At 37.1% G+C, this 23,173-nt stretch overlaps 1 protein-coding gene across 4 annotated transcripts in view; it reads left to right on the top strand.

Annotated features, from left to right (window-relative positions):
- Positions 1-23,173, top strand: part of LOC107758297 (brefeldin A-inhibited guanine nucleotide-exchange protein 1-like) — a 74,739-nt gene that overhangs the window by 36,538 nt on the left and 15,028 nt on the right. Inside the window, exons 5-28 of one of the 4 annotated variants that reach the window (XM_016576003.1) lie at positions 1,634-1,813; positions 1,936-1,989; positions 6,003-6,270; positions 7,305-7,421; positions 8,158-8,348; positions 9,951-10,084; positions 11,562-11,796; positions 12,246-12,345; positions 12,436-12,575; positions 13,757-13,865; positions 14,800-14,808; positions 15,465-15,666; positions 16,638-16,749; positions 17,309-17,514; positions 17,612-17,696; positions 17,930-18,095; positions 18,676-18,827; positions 18,911-19,039; positions 19,473-19,631; positions 19,741-19,885; positions 20,609-20,696; positions 20,790-20,830; positions 21,382-21,551; positions 21,776-21,927. In XM_016576003.1, the coding sequence (XP_016431489.1) occupies positions 1,634-1,813; positions 1,936-1,989; positions 6,003-6,270; positions 7,305-7,421; positions 8,158-8,348; positions 9,951-10,084; positions 11,562-11,796; positions 12,246-12,345; positions 12,436-12,575; positions 13,757-13,865; positions 14,800-14,808; positions 15,465-15,666; positions 16,638-16,749; positions 17,309-17,514; positions 17,612-17,696; positions 17,930-18,095; positions 18,676-18,827; positions 18,911-19,039; positions 19,473-19,631; positions 19,741-19,885; positions 20,609-20,696; positions 20,790-20,830; positions 21,382-21,551; positions 21,776-21,927 (3,344 nt within the window). The remainder of the gene's footprint in view (positions 1-1,633; positions 1,814-1,935; positions 1,990-6,002; positions 6,271-7,304; positions 7,422-8,157; positions 8,349-9,950; positions 10,085-11,561; positions 11,797-12,245; positions 12,346-12,435; positions 12,576-13,756; positions 13,866-14,799; positions 14,809-15,464; positions 15,667-16,637; positions 16,750-17,308; positions 17,515-17,611; positions 17,697-17,929; positions 18,096-18,675; positions 18,828-18,910; positions 19,040-19,472; positions 19,632-19,740; positions 19,886-20,608; positions 20,697-20,789; positions 20,831-21,381; positions 21,552-21,775; positions 21,928-23,173) is intronic. The other 3 variants (XM_016576005.1, XM_016576004.1, XM_016576006.1) reach the window with 3 other exon arrangements.

Below are 23,173 nucleotides of genomic sequence, written 5' to 3'. Positions count from 1 at the left end.
GATATAAATGAGAACACCACAAATACGACAGTCTCGCTATCATAGTCTATTTTTCTGCATCATGAAATAAATCAGGAATCAGGATTTGAATGAAATAAGTATTAACCCACCCTTAATCCTACCCTTACCACCAAACCTGTCCCTAACCTTACCCGTATCCCACCTCAATAGCAGCAAATGTGTTGTGCAATACAATATGAACACAATAAGTACATTGTACTGATTTTTTTATGTAAGTACATAGTGTTTAAGGCCACTTAATATAAAGTGGGACCGGGCATTTCTGTGGAACTCAAGTGCACACTGACTGTACGTGCAGTTTCAAAAACTTGTAACAACACGAAGTACAGAAACTTTATTCCACACTTCGTAGGAATAGCACTGTGTTCTCAAAAGAAGCACAACTGCTTCTTCAGTTTCACTCTTCATTTCAGTAATACATTTCTCTATATTTAAAGGACATTTTCCTTATTCTTCAATTGTGGTAAAAGTAGATGAATGTGCCCAAAGTCTAAGAAGGGGGGGAAAAAAATACGTTTGCCACAATAGAACATTACAGACCTTCATTGACTTTGTATGAATAGCCCTGAACTGTTCTGCCATTATATACCTTATATACCGTATTGGCCCGAATATAAGACGACCCCCCCTTTTTCCAGATGTACCTTTTGTTTTTAAAAATTTTAAAAACCAAATCTTGTTTTTTTCTCAGTAAAACACATTTAGTCTTTTTTTCATATTGCATATTTTTCTTATTTTAATTTTTGTTTTGAAAGTATGGTAAAAACTGGTCAAATGTACCAACAATCACATTTAAAAAATATGCACTTTTTGATATACCATAAAAAAAAATAAAAAAAACTGGTAGCCCATCTGAATTAGGACATTTAGGCTATCCATCTAATAGTAGCCTACCAATATCTTATTAACAGTAGAAGTTAAATCTTACTGTAGTCTTCAAATCTGGGTACTGTCTTACGTTTTAAATCACAAAGGGAGTTTGGTCCCATCAGGGTAACGTGACAGTCACGACTCGTGCAGCTGTAAGGTTTTCTTTTTCTTTTGTTTTTACTCGCGATCTTTACAACACGCATTACATTACGTATTTCATGGCACACTCGTTTTTGCGTATTTGGCGCCACCTAGTGTTGTGGGTGTATTATTGACATGTCAAAGTCTAGACCCTGAATATAAGACGACCGCGTTTTTTCAGATGTATTTCCAAGAAAAAAATATTGTTTTATATTCGGGACAATACGGTATATATAATTTTTTTATTTTTTTTTTGGAGCATGTCTTTTTTGAATTTTCAATAGGTTCATGTAGAACTGCCCTAACCTGTAGTGCTCAGATTTCCATTTCCATTTGCCTAAGCTATTGTTTTACAAATCTCATTGTGGAATGCGAAGTAGCAGGACACCCACGGCGCCTGAAAGCTGCTGAACTCCTCTATACGGCCGCATGTCGAGCCTAATCTGTTTGAACTTTACCAAGATTCCTGCAGCTAAAGTAATAAATAATAACGCTCCCCATATTGTCCGAATACTTTCCTAGGGTTTATTGCTACACTCATGGCTTAACTTCCTCAGCGGTGACATTTGTGTTTGTTTCTTTTCACTCCGGCCCCCGACAGGCCTTGCTTACAGCCGTGACCTCGCAGCACATAGAGATCCATGAAGGTACGGTTCTGCAGGCTGTAAGAACGTGCTACAACATCTATCTGGCCAGTAAGAACCTCATCAACCAGACCACGGCCAAAGCCACCCTCACGCAGATGCTGAATGTGATATTCGCCCGCATGGAGAAACAAGCAGTGAGTGCATTTGACACTTCTCCTGTGGTAATATGGAGAAATGGCACCTTGATCTAACATTTCTTCTTTCTTTTTGGTTGATGCCTCTTCCTCCTCCTCCTCCTTCCCCCCTCAAAATATAGCTTACAAATCACAAGATCAGTTGGTCTTTGGCATCAAGAAAGCGAGATCGTCAGGTAAAGAGTGACGGGACTGCCTTGAAATTTGCTTGATCTGATGTTTTCTCTGGTTTGTGTACATCAGTTTCATCCGTCACTCTCACACTCTGTCTCTCTCCGATTCTCTCTCAGACGTCTCGCTCAAGTCTGCTTGCCTTGGCTTCATTGCGTTCGTTTTCTGCCTGCTGTCATCCCCTCCATGTCAAATGAGTTCCTTTCATCTGTCTTACCATGTTTATTTGTTGTGGAAGAGTGTGATTACAGCAGTTCTCTTGTTTGTAAGGCCACGTTTACACCTGGTAGTAACATCCGTCTCAGGTGATTTGGTCGTAAGTTGCTGTTGACAGCTGGTAGTAATTGTCCTGTGACAAACGTGTTTGGATTGTGAGAAAAGAGTCTTTAATTAATGACTACATATGTTACTCTATGGGACTGGGCAATTTTTTCCTAGAAATTATTTGAATATTGTTTAGACTTTTGACAAGAGTACTACCATTCAAATGTTTGGGATCAGTAAGATTTTTTTAACAAGGCTACATTTATTAGATCAAAAATACAAATAAATTTTTTTTTAATATTTTAATAAATGTAATAATAATAATACATTTTATTGTTATTTTTACAACTTTTTATTTTTATTATTGTCAATGTTGAAAACAGTTGTGCCACTTAATATTTTTGTGAAAATCGTAATTGTTTCAGGATTTCTTCCTGAAAAGATTCAAAAGAACAGCATTTTAAATGTCTGTAATGTCACTTTTGATCAATTTAATGCATCTTTTCTGAATAAAAGTATTAATTTCTTAAAAAAATACTTCAAGTTGAACAGCGCAACCAACATTTTAATCAAACATTTGTTGTATTTTCAGAATGTGCCTGTATGTGAATGTAATGTACAGTAAATATTCAAATCTATTTAAAATAATCAAGGTTTTCTCAATTTTTTTCACTGCATAAAAAAAATATTTTTAATAATATGCACTTTTTTTTTTAATAAACCACAATATTTGTGCACAAAATATTTTAAAATAGACATTTTAATACATAAATATTAGTGCTGTCAAATGATTAATCGCGATTAATCGCATCCAAAACAAAAGTTTGTTTACATAATATATGTGTGTATACTGTGTATATTTAATGTATATACACAGTATATACATTAATGTATATATAAATACAAACACATGCATGTATATATTTAAGAAAAATATGTTATGTTTATATATTAAATATATATATATATATATATAATATAAAATATAAGAATATAAATATATAAATGTATATACATGTAAATATTTTCTGTATGTGTGTGTATTTATATATACATAATAAATATACACAGTACACATACATATATTTCTATATACTTTTATTTTGGATGCGATTAATCGCGATTAATCGTTTGACAGCACTAATAAATATTAATGCTCCATGGAAAATTCCACTAATATTTTCAGTAATAATGGCAAGGAAACATTGGATCAGAGTTTTGATGGACTGACACATTATGTGTATTAAAGGTGATATTCACAACGGTGCTTAATTTTATATACTACAAAATCATTGCTAGTATATTTTGAATATTCAATATCAAGAAAGGAAGTATAGAAAAAAAATTCATTGTTTTTCTGAAATACACTTTGATCACGCCATAAACAATGTTTTGAGCAGAATTGTTGCACAATTATTTTAGTCGATTAACTTCAGATGATAGTGTGTCACATGATTAGTGTTGTTCAGGACACATTTTGCACTGAGTGATCGGATCAAGAATTATTTTGGACCTTGTTTACAGTCGTATTTAGTGTTGTCATTTGGTTTCGTATCATCCGAGATGGATGTTGATACCAGGAGCAAATGCGACGTGTCTGTATCTTTGTGGTTTAGATAGCTGCATGTGGATGAGGACAGTGAGGTGCAGTTTAGATGTTTCACAGTCGCTGCAATGATCAAAAGGATGCCACTTTGAAAGTGGGGCTTGCGGTTTTGGCACAGCTAAACACACTGTCACGCAGTTTTAGTAGTCTGGACGGAGCGTGACTTATTCTGACACCGCCAGACACATCATGCATAACTAATCAGCTGTCCAATATTGAAGATGTGTTAGTTTGAGCCAACACAGACCAGGTTAGGGTTAGGGTTAGGTTAATCACTCTATCTTGAGATTTGAATTAGTTTGTTTATTTTATTTTATTTACAAATATAACTTATAATGCATATATACTATGTTAATTACAAATTATTTACATTGAATTATTGAATCTATTAACAGACCTAGTTTAATTTTATATTTTATATAAGATATTGATTTATAATTTTTTTTTCTATTTATTTTCTAGTTTCTATTTACTAGGTATCAGATGCTGGTATTGTATCAAACTATTTATTTACTTACTTATTTACAGCCCCATTTTCATTTTATCAGTTGCTAAGCCCAAGGTCTTTTGATTCACTATGGATACCAGGGTAGGAGCTGGTATTGTACCAAAGCCAAAATGTTGTTTTTGACCCAGTCTTATTGATGTCTGTACATGTTCAGTTTGTATAAGCTACCAGCTCAGATTCAGTTGTCATACTTGGGCCATTTGGACCCTGTGTGTGTGTTTGTTTGTTTTTTGACATGGTATTTGTTTCTGAGACAAAATATGCAGATGATAAAATAATTTTTTTAATCAGGATTGCATAATGTGGCATGCTCACCATCACTGATGGCAGATTGATTCCCCCTGCAATTAATTTTAGTGCCATAGCGCCTATGGAGAATTTGAAGATGCTACTTGATCCTTCTGCGAAACACAAAAGACAGTGAAAATCAAGAGTCCAAAGTTTTTTTGTATACCATTGACTTTCATTGTGTATGCAATATCTTCTTTTGTGTTCCACTGAAGAAAGAATGTCCTACATGTTCAAAACTACATGAGAGTAAGTAAATAACGACAGAATGTTCATTTTCGAGTGAACTGGCCCTTTAAGAGTCATACACTTATCCTGCTTTAAAGGGGTCATATGACGCGATTTCTATTTTTCCTTTTCTTTAGTGTGTTATGTGGCTATTTGTGCATGTATAAAAAAGTTACAAAGCTCAAAGTCTCCCACAAAAGAATTTATTCTATCTAAAAGAGAAGGCTGATCCAGACCGGGCTAAAACGCCTCATTCAAAACACGCCCCCACATCTCTACGTCACTATGTGGAAATATTTGCGTAATGCCGCCAAAATGTTCATACAAAGAAAGAAGGCGTGGTTTCAGGAACCGCAGTAGTGTTGTTGATGCAGCCATGTCAGGGAGACACTGTGTGTTTCTGTGCAAAAGCAAAAGCACTTTATTTGGCCTTCCGAAAGTAGATGTTAAGATTTTAAGATTTATTTACAACAGAACAGCACAACCCAGACTGTCTTTACATTTATTTTGAAAGATGAAGCTCGCGATTATGGTAAGGGGCGTTACATTTCCGACGCGTGCTTGTTGTGTTCGGCCAATCACAATGCACTGGTTCAGCTGGCCAATCAGAGCAGACTGTGCTTGTCGGAAGGAGGGGCTTTGTAGAAAACTACGCGTTTGAGAGAGGCGGGGCATAGAGAAACTACAATAATGTACAGTATTTGAAAAAGAATGTGTTTTTTGAACATTAAAGCATGTCAACATATTCTGTTACACCAAATACACCAAATAATGATCTTTAAAATAGTATCATATGACCCCTTTAAAACACCAGTGTAAGCATGTGCGTAGTCCAGATTGTCATTCCAGGTGCATGTAGTCAAACCACCATCTGTCTCTATGAACACAGACATTGTCTTCACATACAGTAAGATGCTATAAGATCCTGGTCTTGTGTTTCTTTTTGTTTTAAAAGACGAGAACCGTCTGTATTCCTAAATGTAATCATTTGCCTCCCGTTCAGAGAAATGGATGGACATCAGCTTGGCTTTGGGCTCCCGGCTGCCCCGGAGGAAACATGAGTGTATAAACTCACTCTGATTCATGTTTAAAATGAGTTGACTTTGTGTGTATGTGTGTTCCAGCTGCAGGAAGCCAAGCAGATGGAAAGAGACAGGCACAGACAGCATTCTCCAGTCAGCCAGCAAGAACCAGAGTCTCCTGGACAGCGGCAGATCGACACCCCCGGCAAAAGCCTGCCCACGGAGGCTAACAGTGGACCGGGACACCAGGGCAGCAAGGTCGAGCAGGGATCCCCACCGTACGAGAGTCCCGAACCAGAGAACGGCACAGACTTCTGCCCTGCGGAGAATGAGCAGACCGAGGCAGACCAGGCTACTGCTGCTGCGCAAAGTAAAGAGAAGCAGAAATTAATTTAGTTTTAGGGTTCTATGTTAATGTAAATGATTATGGTAATTTCTCTAAATGACTCTAGACACCAGTGAAATATTCTAGGAGAATGCTTTTCATTATTGCCTCACTTCACTTGGTTATAAATGTGACTGAAAATGTAGGGTGTATTCAGAAAGAGTTTCAGGTTTTCTTTTTAAAAGATACATTTGGGAAGTCTTGTATAGATTGTAATTTTCAGTTTGAAGATTTTTTTTATTAATTTAAACGATATAGTTTTGTATTTATTTATTGATTCCACCTTGTTCTTGCCATGAGCTTTGGTGCTGATATGTCATTAAAGTTCACCAGAAAATGATATTTCTGTCATCATTTACTCAGTCTCATGTCATTTTTGTTTTAAGTTTTAGTTTAGTTCTATGTGCTCAAGACTTTGGTTAATCTTTGAAAAACAAATTAAGATATTTTTAATAATACCTTGTGAGCTTTCTGTTTCTCTATTCAAAATCCAGACAACCAAAACTTAGAAGATTCAAATCTTAATTTGTGATTTGAAGTCTAACCAAGGTCATATTGGTTTGAAATGGCACAAGGGTTAGTAAATGATGACTGAATTTTCATTTTTGGGTGAACACTCCCTTTAGGTTGGTAGAGTCTCTATTTTTATTTGGTTACCCTCCTCCTCCCAACACTGCTAGACACAACCAAGCTCTGATTCCTAGTCATTATTAGTTTAATCGTGTATTCAGGCTTGACATCAGAACAGATAAGACATATTCTAATGATGTGTCACTATTGGAAAACTGTGTCAGTGTCTTACGTAAGTTTAATAGCACAGCTTTCCATCAGAACCTCACCAAGTTACAGCCAGTAATGGAGTTCCCTCTTAATAACACGTATTAAAGCTAAATTGGGAAACTGATAACGTGGATTTAATGTGACTACAGAGCGTGCTTGGAGGGAAAATCCTCCTATCGCACCATGAATGCCTGACTAGACAGAATTAGATGCTTAAACGTACTCGGCTGTATTTTTAGGTGCGGCAGAGCATGGCACGGAAGCCACAGAGGAAGAAGAAAGCCAGAACTATGAAAAGAAAACGCAGGAGATCGTACAGAGCATTTTGCAAGAAGTTGTAAACACGGTTGCTGGAGGTGAGTTATATTCATCTTGCTTAAAGAGACAGTTGTGCATTTCACCCAAAAACTAAGCGTCACCTATTTTTGTGTGTATTTACTGATCAAACGTTTAGGGTCAGTAAGATTTTTTTTTGACGTTTTTGAAAGAAGTGTTTTCCAAGGCTGAATTTATTTGGTCAAAAATACAGTAAAAACTGTAACATTGTGAAATATTATTACAGTTTTCTATCTTAATATATTTTAAAATGTAATTTATTCCTGTGATGGCAAAGCTGAATTTTCAGCAGCCATTACTCCAGTCTTCAGTGTCACATGATCCTTCAGAAATCATTATTATATGTTGATTCTGTGCTTATAAAACAGTTCTGCTGCTTAATAATTTTGTGAAAACTATAATAAAATGTGAAAACAATTTATTCAGGTTTCTTTGATGACTCGAAAGTTCAAAAGAACAGCATTTCTAAAATTATAATTGTATTAAATTATTATTAAAATTATTACTTTTGTGGGGGAAAAGCTACTAATACATTCTTTAAAATGTCTAATTTTGTGTACTACAGAAATCAGACAGGTTTGTAATAACATGATTGTAATGACAGGTGAGAAAATGATTACAGAATTTTCACTTTTTGGTGAACTGTCCCAAATCAGGAAGCAAGGTTTTAAATGGCTAGACTAGTGACAGTTTGATGTTGGTAGCGATACACTTTAAACATCCCATTTGACCCGAAGTCTGTTTTTCTGTGTTCAGATGTTAAGGAAAGCCGTGAGGGCGAGGCTGAGCCAGCTGAGGGCATTCCAAACTCGCTGGAAGAGGAGGGAGGGCTGGGCAGCGACAACGAAAGTGTTCACGTCAATGGCATCCCTGGCACACCCATCTCTGCGAGCTTCACTCCGTCCCTCCCCGACGACAGACTGTCTGTCTCCTCCACTGACACTCAGGTACCAGTTTCCACTTCTGCCATGAATGGGGAAAAAAAGTCAAATGGCTTCTTGTTTACACGTGTAATTGGTTTGACTGGCTTGTTTGTCCAGGACTGACTTCATTGATTTAATTAAATTTAATTTTAGGGTTTGTTTGCGATGTCACAAACCGTGATGCGCTCCTTTCTCTCAAGTGTTTTGCTACAATAACAAACTGCTCCTTGTGAAATGTTTTGTAAAAAAGCAGTTCTCCTCATCCTCATCTTTTTGAATGAGCAGCTAGAAATTATGTATCCTCTCTTTAGGTCACCCCAGCACAGGAAGGAAAGACTTAGAACATTATTTAAGACATTCAATATATAGATATTTCCTAGTATTGTTACAGTCTTGTTATTGCCTTTCTTTAAACACAATATTATCACATCAGCAAAATCCAATATCGATCGACCTCTAATTAACTTGTATTGGTATTTAAGTGCGTAGACCAGTTTCTAGAGATGCACCGATCGATCGGCCAGGGATCGGAATCGGCAGATTTTCCTCATGATCGGCCCGGATCGGTGATCGGCCGGTCAGTCTCACTTCTTTCCGATTTCGAGCCGATCCGTTTTGCCACGCATTCTCGCTCTCTTCTCTCCGACGACCCCTTCTCTCTCACACACATAATTTTCTGCTCTTGACTGAATACGTTTTATAACTTTAATGGTAAGCATTAATCTGTATTTAATTTTTACCATGAAGACTACAGAAATTAATGCAATCAAATGTAAAATAACACTGGATGTGTTATTTTACATTTGATTACTTTCATTTCTGTAGTATTTCTTACCTGAATAAAAACTTACTTAACCTGAAAAACTTAGTTTCATAGCTCTCTTTATTCTATTGCATTTATTTGTGCTGTTGTTTGCCATTTTTTTATTTGTTCTTATTTTATTACTGACTTTTTACTTGTGTTTTTTTATGAAAATAATACTTTGCGTTGAAGAAAAGTAGATTTTTGTTTGTATATGCTGTCAATTATAGTTCTTAGAAAGAAAATCGGAATCGGCAAAAATCGGTATCGGCAGATCACACTAACAAAAAATCGGAAATCGGAATCGGCCAAGAAAATTGCAATCGGTGCATCTCTTCCAGTTTCAGTAATTATGCATATATTGAATAAAACATGAGTCTTAAATATTTTAAACTTGCATATAAACTTGAATATTTCAAACTTGCAGTTACCCTGTTTTGCAGCTGAATCTATCCCTGTTTAATTAAAAAAAAAAAAAAAGTAAAAGAATCTGAGATTCATGATTTGTTTTGAGATTGAATGGGTTTGTTCTGTATGAACATATAGTATTAATTTTATACAAAAGTCTTATTGGATTTTAAAAACTCTGCAGAAATCCTGTTAATAAACACAAAGGTATTCATGTTTTTTTGTTTTTTTTAAGTGTCATAAGTGTCCAAATATTTTTTGGGGCCATTGTATATGCTTAATGGACCATAACGCCAATTTTATGGCCTGTTGCTTTTTTATGGTTGATGCATGTTACGTGCTATAGATGATGATTCATTTTCCTGGCAGTTAAATTTGATTGCTGAAGGATTCTAACATGAGCATTTCTCCCACAGGAATCGGTAGCTACCACTGGTTCAGCACCAGGTGCAAAGTTTTCCCATATTCTCCAGAAGGATGCATTCTTGGTTTTCCGTTCACTCTGCAAGCTCTCCATGAAGCCCCTTTCAGACAGTCCCCCTGATCCGAAGTAAGCTTGTCTTTCTAAATAAAACTTCTGACTGTATACGAAAGGAACTGTTTATTTGTTGTACCAAATATTGTGCCAAAAATGACATCCCCGGTCTGGATCCAATTGAGTTTGATGTGGTTATATCCTATCTGAGATCTGTGGTTTTAGTGTGTGTGTGTGTGTGTTGACGGCATCAGTCCGTATTGCACAGAGTTGAGTTATCTATATGGTTTTATCAGCTGTCGTCCCATAACGGGTGAATAGGGCTGTCAGAGGGCAAGAGGGATGCTCCTCCCTGTCATTTGAAGAGAAAGAGAGCCATTCATTCTGGTTTATCTTCAGGGGCAGTGAGGAAGGAAGCTTGTTTCAGTGCTATTGGTCACTCTTTGTCAAATGGAATGAGACCTGTTGACCACTCTTGATTTACATCAGGACAGGTCCTGGACTTTATTTATTAGTGGTGCATGCTAAGGCAAGCATACTTGGAGGTTAGGGACATAAATGATGCCTCAGATCATGCCGTTTGTTGAGGAGAGGTTACATTTTTAACCTTTTTTTTATTACTTGTTTTTAAAGTGATTGGACTAGAGGACAGTAAAATGGGCTTTCATTGAAGTATCTTTTAGAAGCCACTTAGCAACTGCCTACAACACCTCAAGTGCCCTGACAACCGTCCAGAAAATGTAGCTTCATTTTGTTAATTAGTACAGTTAGTACAGGTTTGGTAGCTGTTTCTGTAGAGTCCCCTTGGATTCTGTTGCTGGATAGTTTTGAGAATTACTATATTAATATTTAATTAAATACTTAATCATTTAATTCATGAAAATTGGATATTTTAATGAAACTGTATTGTGTCATCTGAAAACCATAGTCCGGTGTTATTTTAATATTATTTATTATTTATATGCTATTATTATTATATTTTTTTTAGCTTTTATTCTTAGATTTTCAGTTTTTGTTTTAAGTTTTAGTTTAGTTTTATGTGCTTTTGTAATTATTATTACTTTTGTCTTTTTTTAGTATTTCTATAAAGCTTCAATAGATTTTAGTTCAACTTAAACTTTTCACATTTATAATAACATTTCTAATTTTCGAAGTGTTTTGATATTTATATTTTATTTTGTTTGAGTTTTGTTTTAATTACCGAAAACAATTTTTTAATGCTTTTAGTAGTGACTCTGAAAGCTTTATTCTTTTCTCTTGAACGATAAGCTAACTTTTGGATTATTGTACAGCTAATGTCTGCCACCAGCAGAAACCATTTATTTTGAATTCTCTATATTTTTGGATTTTCTTAATGTGTCTTTCTTTGGCCATGTCAGTGAGGAAATTAAGTATTTAAATACTCAATTAATTCGTTTTTATGCAGTGTTCGCCCCGGTAAGGCAAAAGTTAACTGATTCTTCTTTATTAAGTTTAGTTTGGCATGAGTATTTGATAATGAATGAGGAGTGAATATTGTTTTATTCACCTAAGATTCCTCATCTTCCTGCAGATCCCATGAGCTGCGGTCCAAGGTCCTCTCGCTGCAGCTCCTTCTGTCCATCCTGCAGAACGCTGGGCCCATCTTCAAAACCAACGAGATGTTCATCAACGCCATCAAGCAGTACCTGTGTGTAGCGCTGTCTAAAAACGGCGTCTCCTCTGTCCCCGAGGTGTTCGAGCTGTCACTGTCCATCTTCCTCACCCTCCTGTCCAACTTCAAGACACATCTCAAGATGCAAATCGAGGTGCCTGAACTCAGTTCCCCCCGAATCGCAGTGTGTTTGCGCATCTTGCCCTGATGGCGTGCGTCAGTCTGTGGAGCGTCTAGCTGACTCGAGGTGCCTGAACTCAGCCCCCCCCCCCCCCGAATCGTAATGTGTTGGCGTGTCTTGCCCTGATGGCGTCAGTCTGTGGAGCGTCTAGCTGACAGTGTGGATTTATTGAAGCTGTGGTTTAGGATGAAAGCTTGTAATTCTGCCTCAGTCTGTCTGTGTGTGTGTGTGTGCCTCATTCCAGTCGAGTATGTTAGGATTTATTGTGCACAGTCTTGTGTAGTAATATTTCTCAAATCGATCAGGTTACACATCTTAACAACACTATATATTGTTGAAACGTTATTATTGTTCTGTTACTGACTTGGTTATGAATTTATGAGGTGAAAAACTTGACTGTATTTCTGTTTTTCTCTCCTCAGGTGTTTTTCAAAGAGATTTTTCTTTATATTCTGGAAACGTCCACAAGCTCGTATGACCATAAGTGGATGGTCATTCAAACCCTCACTAGAATATGTGCTGGTATGAAAGACTTTCCTTTTACATCTCGCGTTCAAAAATATATATGAGAGTGTTTCTATAAGCAATTCTATGATATTTCTACTCTCACAGATGCCCAGAGTGTGGTAGATATCTATGTTAATTATGATTGTGACCTGAATGCTGCTAATATTTTCGAGAGGCTGGTGAATGACCTCTCAAAGATTGCACAAGGACGAGCAGGCCATGAACTGGGTACAACCCCACTTCAGGTAAACGCACTGTCCTTAAACAGAATGGTTCACTTTGACATCATCATCACTTACTCACGCTCATTCCCTCATTCTGTTCATGAGCACACAAAAAGACATTTGAAGTGCTCTTTCCCATACAAAATGATATTGTGTGCCGTGGCACTCAAACAAGGACACATTAAATTGGTCAAATGTGTAAAGACATTTATAATGTTGAAAGAGATTTTTGTTTCTAATAAAATATATTAAAGTAGAAAATGGTTATTTTAAACAGAATTTCATAATAAATAGCTCAGTATTACCGTTTTTACAGTATTTTGCTTCAAACTTTTTTCAAAAACATTAAAAATCTTTTCCCACCTCAAACATTTGAAATTATCTGTGTGTATATATATACACACTTATTTCATTATTACATAATGAAAATTGTTGTTCGTAATGTAATCTGTTGGATAACACATATTACGTAATGTATTCTAACTACATTTTGATGGCTTTATTTATCAACATCATGAAGTGCATTAAACATTACTTTACACCATGTTTCCCAAACTGGGCTTCTTGAATGAACTTCAGGTGGTTTGTGAGTTGATTAAAAGCTAATTAATCATAAAGCTTAATTAAATCATAAAAATGACAAATTAAAGAAGTTGGGTGGACTTTCCTTTTTTTGTGTAATTATAGTCACCTGACTAGTGGCTGTGTGTGCAGTTCCATAAAACGGGAAGATTTATTTAGAAAGGAAAATTTAAGAGAGAAAAATCAACACATGAATAATTTACTGTCATTGTGTGAATAATATGTAAACATGTTATCCATAAAAAAGTAACTGTAATCTGATTGAGTACTTTAAAATGTAATACAATCTAATTAGAAGTACTTAATTTTTGGAATCTGATTATGTAATCCAGATTACATGTAATCAGTTACTTCCCAGCACTGTCTATATATATTTGCAAATGTAAATGTTTAGAAATATTCAAAAGAATTTGAATTGAACTTCAGGCACAGGAATCTCGTATGAACTACTTTCATGATGCTTTTTTGTTCTTTTTGAAGTTTGAAAGTTTTTCGAGAAATGTCTTTTTTTTTTTTTTTCTTACAAAAGAAAAAAAAATCATGTTGATTTGGAACAGGTAAATCATAAGAACTATTCTTTTAAAACTGTGTTAGTGATCCCAGCTCATGTTGTCCCTCAGGAGCTGACTCTAAGGAAGAAAGGACTGGAGTGTCTGGTGTCCATTCTCAAGTGTATGGTGGAGTGGAGCAAAGACCAATATGTCAACCCCAATTCCCAGACAAGTCTCGGTAAGGCAAACGGTCAGCCTCCGCAGAAAGAAACATAAATACTAGCTCCTCAACCAGTATAATACCTGTCGAACCTTCTTTAGCCTCTCTATATCCTGATATGCTTTGGATCCAAGCAGTTCCATTACATATTCCAGGTAACGGCATTGGTGTTTCTAAATGAGTCTCCTCTGAGTGCATTTATGCTGCTGTCCAGAGGCTTCTGAATATACAGTGGCTTTTAAAGACAGCGCACTAGGAGTCCTGTGCCTCAAAGACAGGCAGGAAATGCTATTCACCGTGATGGCTATGCAGGCCTTTCATCTTAATCAAACAACCCTGAGGCTGTTATTCATCACCCTGACATCAGGGAGGCAGTCTGCGGGCTCCCTGAACACTGTAAAACCAAGCTTCGCGTATGAGCTGGGAACATGCGCCAGGCTAGAGGCCCTGCCTCTTCGGAGCAGAGGGGTTTTAGGTCTAATCAAGCTTGGCTATATTGGGTTGGAGGAGAAGAGGCTCTGATATGGCCCAAAGGGAAATTTCTCTGTTGCCTCAAGCCCACCTCAGACTTTCAGTTATCAGCCAATCATAAACCAGAGATCCTTGCTTGTTTTTAAATGACAAGTCGAACACTTGGAAGCACATAGCTACAGGCTAAGGTGCCTTAGCGACCACCTAAAATATAAAAAATGTATTTATTTAATGACAGTGGTTACCATGGATTCAATGTAGCTATGTTTACAATGGCAAATGGCTGTAACCTTTCATCTAGACTAAATAGCTACTCTTATGTCATAATCGGCCAATCAGATTGTAGCATACTCATCTGGGTAACTCTTCAGGTGCATTATGTTTGCTTTGGATCACTAATCAAGGCTTTCAGGTTCTTGAATTCTCATCATGCTAGCCAATCAATCTTTGTTCTTTTCTCTTAACGGTCGCATATCAAAAGGAAGAGCAGGTAACGGCAGTTTGTAGTAACATTAGAATTGATTGCATTAGCATGTGCTGCATAAACTAGAGAGTGGTTTCTTAATAGTCCTTTGTATTGTGGCCGTATTAGTTTTTGTATATCAAACAGATAAATGAATACGAACGGGTAAGTATTTCCCAGCTGCTACTGAATCCTGTGATCTTTCCGAGAGAGGAAACTCTGAGAAAGGAGGAAGTGACCTGACAGCTCCTGTTACAGCGATAGCTACCCGCTAAATCTTTTACAGTGTTTCCAGTGTGTAATAAGATCCCGCGACATGCAACCATGGCTTCCACATACCCAAACCGCCTGTTTGTCTTGCTTGCACCAACTTCAGATCTGTTACATTGTGTATTCAGGTCATGCTGCTCTTTCTTCAGTCCCCATTGTGCTGTTTTTGTGATACGAGTCAGCCGAGGCCAAAGACTTTATTAGAGAAGTATTATGTTGGGAAACTCATAGGGAGCTGAGCCAGAGAAAAGACTCAATACACCAACATACATTTCATACATCCAGGAGCCCAATGAATCATGCCATCTTTATTCCATAGGCTGTGGGGGGCTCATGGTGTTTTACAAACTGGGCTCGTCATTCCGCTTTCTATGAAATTGCATCTGAATTTCATTCCCTTCTCTCTCAATCAGGCCAAGAAAAGCCTTTAGAACAGGAGACCAATGAGTCGAAGCATCCGGAAACGATTAACCGTTATGGCAGCATAAACTCTTTGGACTCCACTGCCTCGTCGGGCATCGGGAGCTACAGCACGCAGATGTCCGGGACGGACAACCCTGAGCAGTTTGAGGTCCTCAAACAACAGAAGGAGATCATAGAGCAAGGCATTGACCTGTAAGCCATTACATTGGAATCAAAAGCATGAAAGCGATATGTGCACCATACATGGTTTGACAAAATCACTATCAATGGATATTTGTATGGAAAGTTGCTTAGTTTACATATTTCAGGGGTGTCCAGTCTTGGTCCTGGAGGGCCACTGTCCTGCAGAGTTTAGCTCCAACTCCAATTAAAACACATAATCAAGATCTTCAGGCGTACTAGAAACTTCCAGGCAGGTGTGTTGGGGCAAGTTGAAGCCAAATTCTGCAGCATGTTGACCCTCCAGAAACAGGTTTGGACACTCCTGACCTATCTTATATGTGAAGTGTGCAAATTCTGTGGCGTTCTAAGGAACAGTTGGAATTGTAAAAATAATTGCTTGCAAACATGTTTCATAAAAACACTCCCCATCTGCCATTTGTAAGACAAACAGGTATTCAGTCCCATCCCAAAAATGATGCAATCTATTGAGCCAGTAGTTGGACTGTTGGGTTCAAACAACCCAACTTTTTCCCTAGTGGAAAAAGACATTCTGCAGCTTCTGCAACACATGCTGGATGAGTGCATCTCAATTTAAACACAAGACTGCTCACATTTACACGTCAGTGAGCCCTATTCGGTAGTCAGAAACCAAAGAGTAAAATGCATGAATATCTGTCAAGGTTTGTGCTGTTTCTGGCAATGTGTAGCACCTACTACTCTGCATTTCCTTCTGAGGAAACCATTTTAGTCCGTCTATACCCGTATGTTTTATAAATCTTTCACAATGTATTTCAATGTTTGAGTCACGGCATCAAAAGCAGCCCATTTAACAGTGAGAGAGTTGGGACAAAACTATATTATACCTCTTTTTGGTACAAACACCATTACTAACGTCATAACCTCAAGGGGAAAATGTATCATGTGAATGCTTCATACTTTAAAAAATGCTGAATCTAAATATGTGGCTCATATGTTGATGTTCTATTTACCATTTTGCACAGGTTCAACAAAAAACCAAAGAGGGGCATTCAGTACCTGCAGGAGCAAGGCATGCTGGGAACCACGCCCGAAGATATCGCCCAGTTCTTACATCAAGAGGAGAGGCTTGACTCTGTAAGACATACACCTATTGTTTGCCTACAAGATACAATATTTTTACTTTGTTTCTTCCATGTACTGTGGCCTAGGGTCAAATAGATTTTTAACAAAACAGCAGTGTTCTGTAATAAAACTGCAGAGCTTTTCTGAAACATATCTGAAAACCAAAACCAAAATATCAAGTGGCTCCAGCAAAGTGTAGCCAAACTTCCACTTAGAGATGATTTGATCCTTCAGTGTGATGAATCGGCATCTCATTTGCTCATTCATCAGGCCTCAAAAGACTCCAGCAGTAAGAGAGAGCTCCTTATATCTGCCCTAAAATTAGGGCACTTCAGTAGAACAGCCCTCAGCCTTCTGAATGACTTGAGATGTGCGCGGAATACTTTAATAGACATTGCATTTCAATGATGCACAGCACACTGAATAAATGCTCAAGGATTTCTCCAATCTGCAGCGTCTGTAGCATTGAGCATGTGTTTTTGAGTTATGAAACATGTTTTTTCTGCTATATATTGTTCTACCTGCACAATCGATATCGGACTCATTGGCCCTTCTGTTTCCACCCTGACAGATCCAGGTAGGAGAGTTTCTCGGAGACAACGATCGCATCAATAAAGAGGTTATGTATGCCTACGTCGACCAAATGGACTTCCAGGGCAAAGACTTCGTGCCGGCACTGCGCATGTTCCTTGAGGGTTTCCGTCTGCCCGGAGAGGCCCAGAAAATTGATCGACTGATGGAGAAATTTGCTGCTAGATATTTAGAATGCAACCAAGGGTGAGCACGTGTTGTTGCAACCGATTAACCTACATCACTAACTATGCCGCAAACACTGAACTCAGTCGCTGTTTGTCTCTTATATCTCTGTCCTTAGGCAAACACTGTTCGCCAGCGCTGACACCGCATACGTTCTTGCGTATTCAATCATCATGTTGACTACAGATCTACACAGTCCGCAGGTTAGTTCACCGAGCGCTGATTGTTCACTGAAATCTACAGTGAATGCAGAATGCATTTTCTTTTCACTCCCGTGCCGCGTCTATGAATGTTAATGTGAACGTCGGAGCTGGAAACGGCTGTTTGGCATATGTGAGCGGAATAGCTAAATGTAGGGTGATGGATGTTGCTGAAATGCAACAGAAAACAAGAGGAAGAACGCAACTGATCTGTTGTTTCCTTTATCTTGGCGCAGGTGAAGAATAAAATGACGAAAGAGCAATACATCAAGATGAACCGAGGTATCAATGACAGTAAAGATTTACCGGAGGAGTATCTTTCAGCCATTTATGATGAAATCGCAGGGAAAAAAATATCCATGAAGGAGACAAAGGAGTTAACTCTCAAGTCAAATAAGCAAAGTGAGTATTTGACGAACCGACAAACATGGTGACAAAATCAAATAGACTCTTTTTGAATTTTTTGGGGTTCTTTTTTTTTTTCTAATTAAGGTCACAGCAATCCTTTTATTTGTTTTTCAATTAGGAATGAACAAGACTGTATTATCCCACTAATTACCAATTTAAGTATAAATTATTTTATTTTATAGTATTGTACAATAGAATGCGGTGGTTTTCTGAACTAAGTAGTCCAGTAATTTGTAATTGTTATTAAATTAGTATTCATTTTAGTCATTTAATGATTTTTGTTATTAACAATGATGATAATAATTTCATCTATTTTTTTAATAAAAATAAAATGTATATTACAATAATAATAATAATAATAATTTAAAATGTTAACATAAAAAGAATATATTATATTCACATAATAATAATAATAATATATTAAAACATTAAATAGAATTATTATTATTATTTAAAGCCAAGCTGTTGGAATTCCAAGAGGACAAATGAACATGTTTGTTCTGTGATTATTTTGATATTTTGAGGTATGTTTTGTGGTGACTGATGGCATATTTTGCTATTATATCTGGATCAGGTGTGGCCAGTGAGAAGCAGAGGAGGCTTCTGTATAATGTTGAGATGGAGCAGATGGCAAAAACCGCCAAGGCTCTGATGGAGGCCGTGAGCCACGTTCAGGCCCCCTTTACAAGTGCCACCCACCTCGAACACGTCAGACCAATGTTTAAGGTATTCCCCGCATGTGCTTACACATACACATACATTCTGTTTGGATGCAAATACTCATCCCATATTATCTTGATCTCTCATAGCTGGCCTGGACACCCTTCCTGGCTGCGTTCAGTGTGGGTCTGCAGGACTGTGATGACACTGAGGTGGCCTCTCTGTGCCTGGAGGGAATCCGCTGTGCTATCAGGATAGCGTGCATCTTCAGCATTCAGGTAATTACACACATTGCATTAACAGTGAAGAGGTAATTTACTGAAGCCGAGAAAGGCCTGGCATTTGTTTGCATTACTATTCAGTCTCTGTTCGAATAAGCACCTTTAAAAACTCATACTTGCCTGGAATGATCGATTGCTTAAAGGAATACTTCACCCAGAAATGAAACTTTAAATCATTTACTCACCTTGATGTTATTCCAAACCCTTATGACTTTCTTCTGTGGAACACAAAAGAAGATATTTTGAGAAATGCGCATGTCGCTCTTTTCCATACAGTTACAATAAATTGGGATCGGAGCTGTAAAGCTTCAAAAGGAACACTAATATTTCATAAAAGTGGGACTCGTACGATAGCTTTCAGTGAGAAACAGACCAAGATTTCAGTCATCACTGGGTCCAAAAGTTTTTGTTCTGTGTTGGTTTGTTCCAGTTGGAGCGAGACGCATATGTACAGGCTCTGGCCCGCTTCACGCTGCTGACGGCCAGCTCGGGTATCACCGAGATGAAGCAGAAGAACATCGACACCATCAAGACCCTCATCACAGTGGCTCACACGGATGGAAATTATTTAGGAAACTCCTGGCATGAGGTGAGCTCTACCAAAACCCAGCTCTTTGACAGGCCTGTATGTTTCCTATGCAATGTGATTGGCAGACAGATTTTGTGAGGTATTATTATTCTGTCTATGTGTGCTGCAGATCCTGAAGTGCATAAGTCAGCTGGAGTTGGCCCAGCTCATCGGGACAGGAGTGAAGGCTCGGTACATATCAGGAACCGTACGGGGGAAGGAAGGCTTCATCACCAGCACCAAGGAACAGACGTCTGACGAGTACCTGGGCTTGGGTCAGTCAGTCACACTTCACATGGGCAGCAGTCATCCTCGCATCAATGAAATGAACAAAAATATTTGGTGACAAAGGATTTTGTTAATAACAGGGTAGAGACAAAAAAAGCACAGTATAAATAAATTATTTTTGGAATCTGTGTAAATTGTTTAATATGTGTTTCAAATTAATTAATAGCTAAATATTTAGAAATGTATTCTTTTTATTTTGAAATTTGATCTGTTAGAGTAAAAATGTTCGTTGACAGGATTTTTTTATTCGTCAATAGGCAAACACAAATGAGATGAAAAGGATGCAGCATGGCAGTAGTTAAATGATTTTAAGATTATATCCGTGTTAATAAATCCTTTATATCTTTAATAAATGTTTAAATTAAAAGCTAAATAGTATACATTTATCAGGTTGTAAAAATGTAGGTAATGTTTGGTTTGTAAAATAAAATTGTTCTTCAACATTTCAATCAGAGTAAAATAGGTTCATGAATATATGACAGTATCTGAATTTAAAGGACATTTTTGTCAAAAGACAAGAGACATTACTTTCAACAAAAGCACCATCAGAATTGCAGCTTTTCCATTTGCCATTGCATCATCAAAAAACATTTTAACTCATGCTAAATTATGATTAAGATTGCTTTATGATAATCCAATATAATTATCCAGCAGCATTGTGTGAAATGAAGTTTGTGTTTGTATAAACAATATGATTTTTCTCGCTGTAGGAGGGAACGTTGATCGCAAACAGATCGCAAGCATTCAGGAGTCTATCGGAGAGACCAGCTCGCAAAGTGTGGTAGTTGCTGTAGACCGGTATGATGGTTATCATTAATTCTAATGAACCTCATAATGTTACAAACACTAATGTCTCTGGACTGTTACAAACACTCGTATTCTTCTCTGCAGGATATTCACAGGCTCTACCAGACTTGATGGAAATGCTATCGGTAAGTTCAAGATTTCATGTGTACATTTATGCATTTGGCAGACATGTACATTTACACTTACACAACCGTTAATAATTTTGAGGTCGATGTTTTTGAACGAAAGTCTGTGAAACAGTAATATTGTGAAATATTATTATAATTTAAAGTAACTGTTATCCCTTTTAATACATTTTGAGATGCAGTTTATTCCTGTGATGGCAAAGCTGAATTTGTGAAGTGTGAAGTGTCGCATGATCCTCCAGAAGTCATTCTAATATGCTATATTTGGTGCTCAAAAATCGAATCTTTTGTAACATTATAAATATTTTTTACTGTCACTTTTGATCAATTTATTCGTCCTTGCAGAATCAACATTTATATTTACATTTAGTCATTTCGCAGACGCTTTTATCCAAAGCGACTTACAATAGAAGCATTAAATTAAATTAAATTACATTACATTACATTAATTAAATTAAATTATGGGTTTCTGGAATTTGAACCCATGACCTGCTCTGTCGTATCAGGGAAGATTTATGTGACATCTTGTTGACAGATGTTGTGTCTTGCAGTGGATTTTGTACGATGGCTGTGTGCTGTCTCGATGGACGAATTGGCCTCCCCTACACACCCTCGAATGTTCAGTCTGCAGAAGATTGTGGAGATATCGTACTACAACATGGGTCGTATCAGGCTGCAGTGGTCCAGGATATGGGAGGTTATAGGGGATCATTTCAATAAGGTGAGTTCAAAGCGGCCACCAAATCAGGGCCGGAAGGAAATCGGTCCATGAAGAGTGTGTGTCACGGTGGCTTTGTAAAATATCAGAGAAATCTAATGATGCTTTTAAATTTCACTCTGCCTGCGGGAGGGCATATCTAATAGATTGAAGAAGAGCCGAAAATGAAAACAGCGCTCTCGATGCTTTAACGTTTCCCTTCACTTTCTCTTGCTGTTTGGGCCCAGGTCGGCTGTAATCCCAATGAGGATGTCGCTATTTTTGCTGTGGATTCTCTGAGGCAGCTGTCCATGAAATTTTTGGAGAAAGGCGAGTTGGCCAATTTCAGATTCCAGAAGGATTTCCTCAGGCCGTTTGAGCACATAATGAAAAAGAACAGGTGAGCGTTTCAATTTACACTGTGATGAAAGTGAAATATCACTGAATAACGCAGGCCAGACCTTCTTCAAATGTAGAGTGTCAGTTGAATAACCAAACAAACTGTAATAAACTGCATGGTTTGATGTACAAATGTGTAAGGCTAGCCTTAAAGGGATAGTTCACCGCCACCTATCTCTCAAGTGGACCATTGACACTCCTAATTGAGATTGTAGATAGAGTGTCCATGGCCGGCTGTTGAGAACGCGCTCAGGACAGTTTGGACATTGCAGTGCATCAGAGGTAAAAAACGATATAAATACTGTTCAGATTTTTGCACAGACCGATCGTTTCGATAGTTTAATTTGGTTTTGTTTGTGTATGTTTTTTTGACTCTCAAAGCCGTGATTCCCATCCACTTACATTATATGACTGACAGACTGCAACAGTTTGAGTTAAAAATCTTCGTTTGTGTTCTACTGAAGAAACAAAGTCACCTACATCTTGGATGCCCTGGGGGTAAGCAGATAAACATCAAATTTTCATTTTTGGGTGAACTATCCCTTTAAGACGGGTTAGAGACGCAAGGCTTGTGCTGAACGTAGTTGTTGTTTCTCTCAAGTGGATGAACTGCTTGTAAATGTCATCTTCTGAAGGGCTCTGCTCTGCATTCAGGAGACTGGAGTGCCTGCCTCTAAATGTTTTTAAATTACAGCTACATTACATAGTTCTTCATTCCTTTCTCTAACATTAATGGTGTATTGATCCATAGAGAATAACTAAAAGTTAAAATAACTTAATTTTTAAATCAAGTGACAAAAGCTCCATATTGCAGCTTTCCAATAACAAATTAATATTTTGAATTTTGATGTTCTTTTGTCATTTTTATCTTTTTTTCTATTTAGCTTTATTTTTAATTTCAGTTTCAGTAATTTAGTTTTAGGTTTAGTTTTAGTAAAATATTAGTACTTCAACTTATTTTATTCTTATTTTATTTTAGTTATTTGCTTTGCAACATTTCTTATAGACTTTTTATAGACTTTTATTTCTGCTTTATTAATGAAATTGACAACTTTTTTTTATTTTTTAAATAGGTTTAGGTAACAATAACAACACTGGTAATTAGCAATTAATTTTTATGAATTCATTTAATGGTTCATTTTGTACACTTAGCAGTGTTCACATTTCAAAAAATTTGATAGCAAAATACATATTGAAATGTTTTCAAATTCAGTTACATAAACTTTTTTCATTTATTTTATTAGTTC

This window comes from Sinocyclocheilus rhinocerous, unplaced genomic scaffold, assembly GCF_001515625.1.
Source record: "Sinocyclocheilus rhinocerous isolate Xijiao unplaced genomic scaffold, SAMN03320098_v1.1 scaffold142, whole genome shotgun sequence".
Taxonomy (NCBI): Eukaryota; Metazoa; Chordata; class Actinopteri; order Cypriniformes; family Cyprinidae; genus Sinocyclocheilus; species Sinocyclocheilus rhinocerous.
Note: the sequence above shows the minus strand (reverse complement) of the source record. Positions and strands in the feature narration are given on the sequence as shown.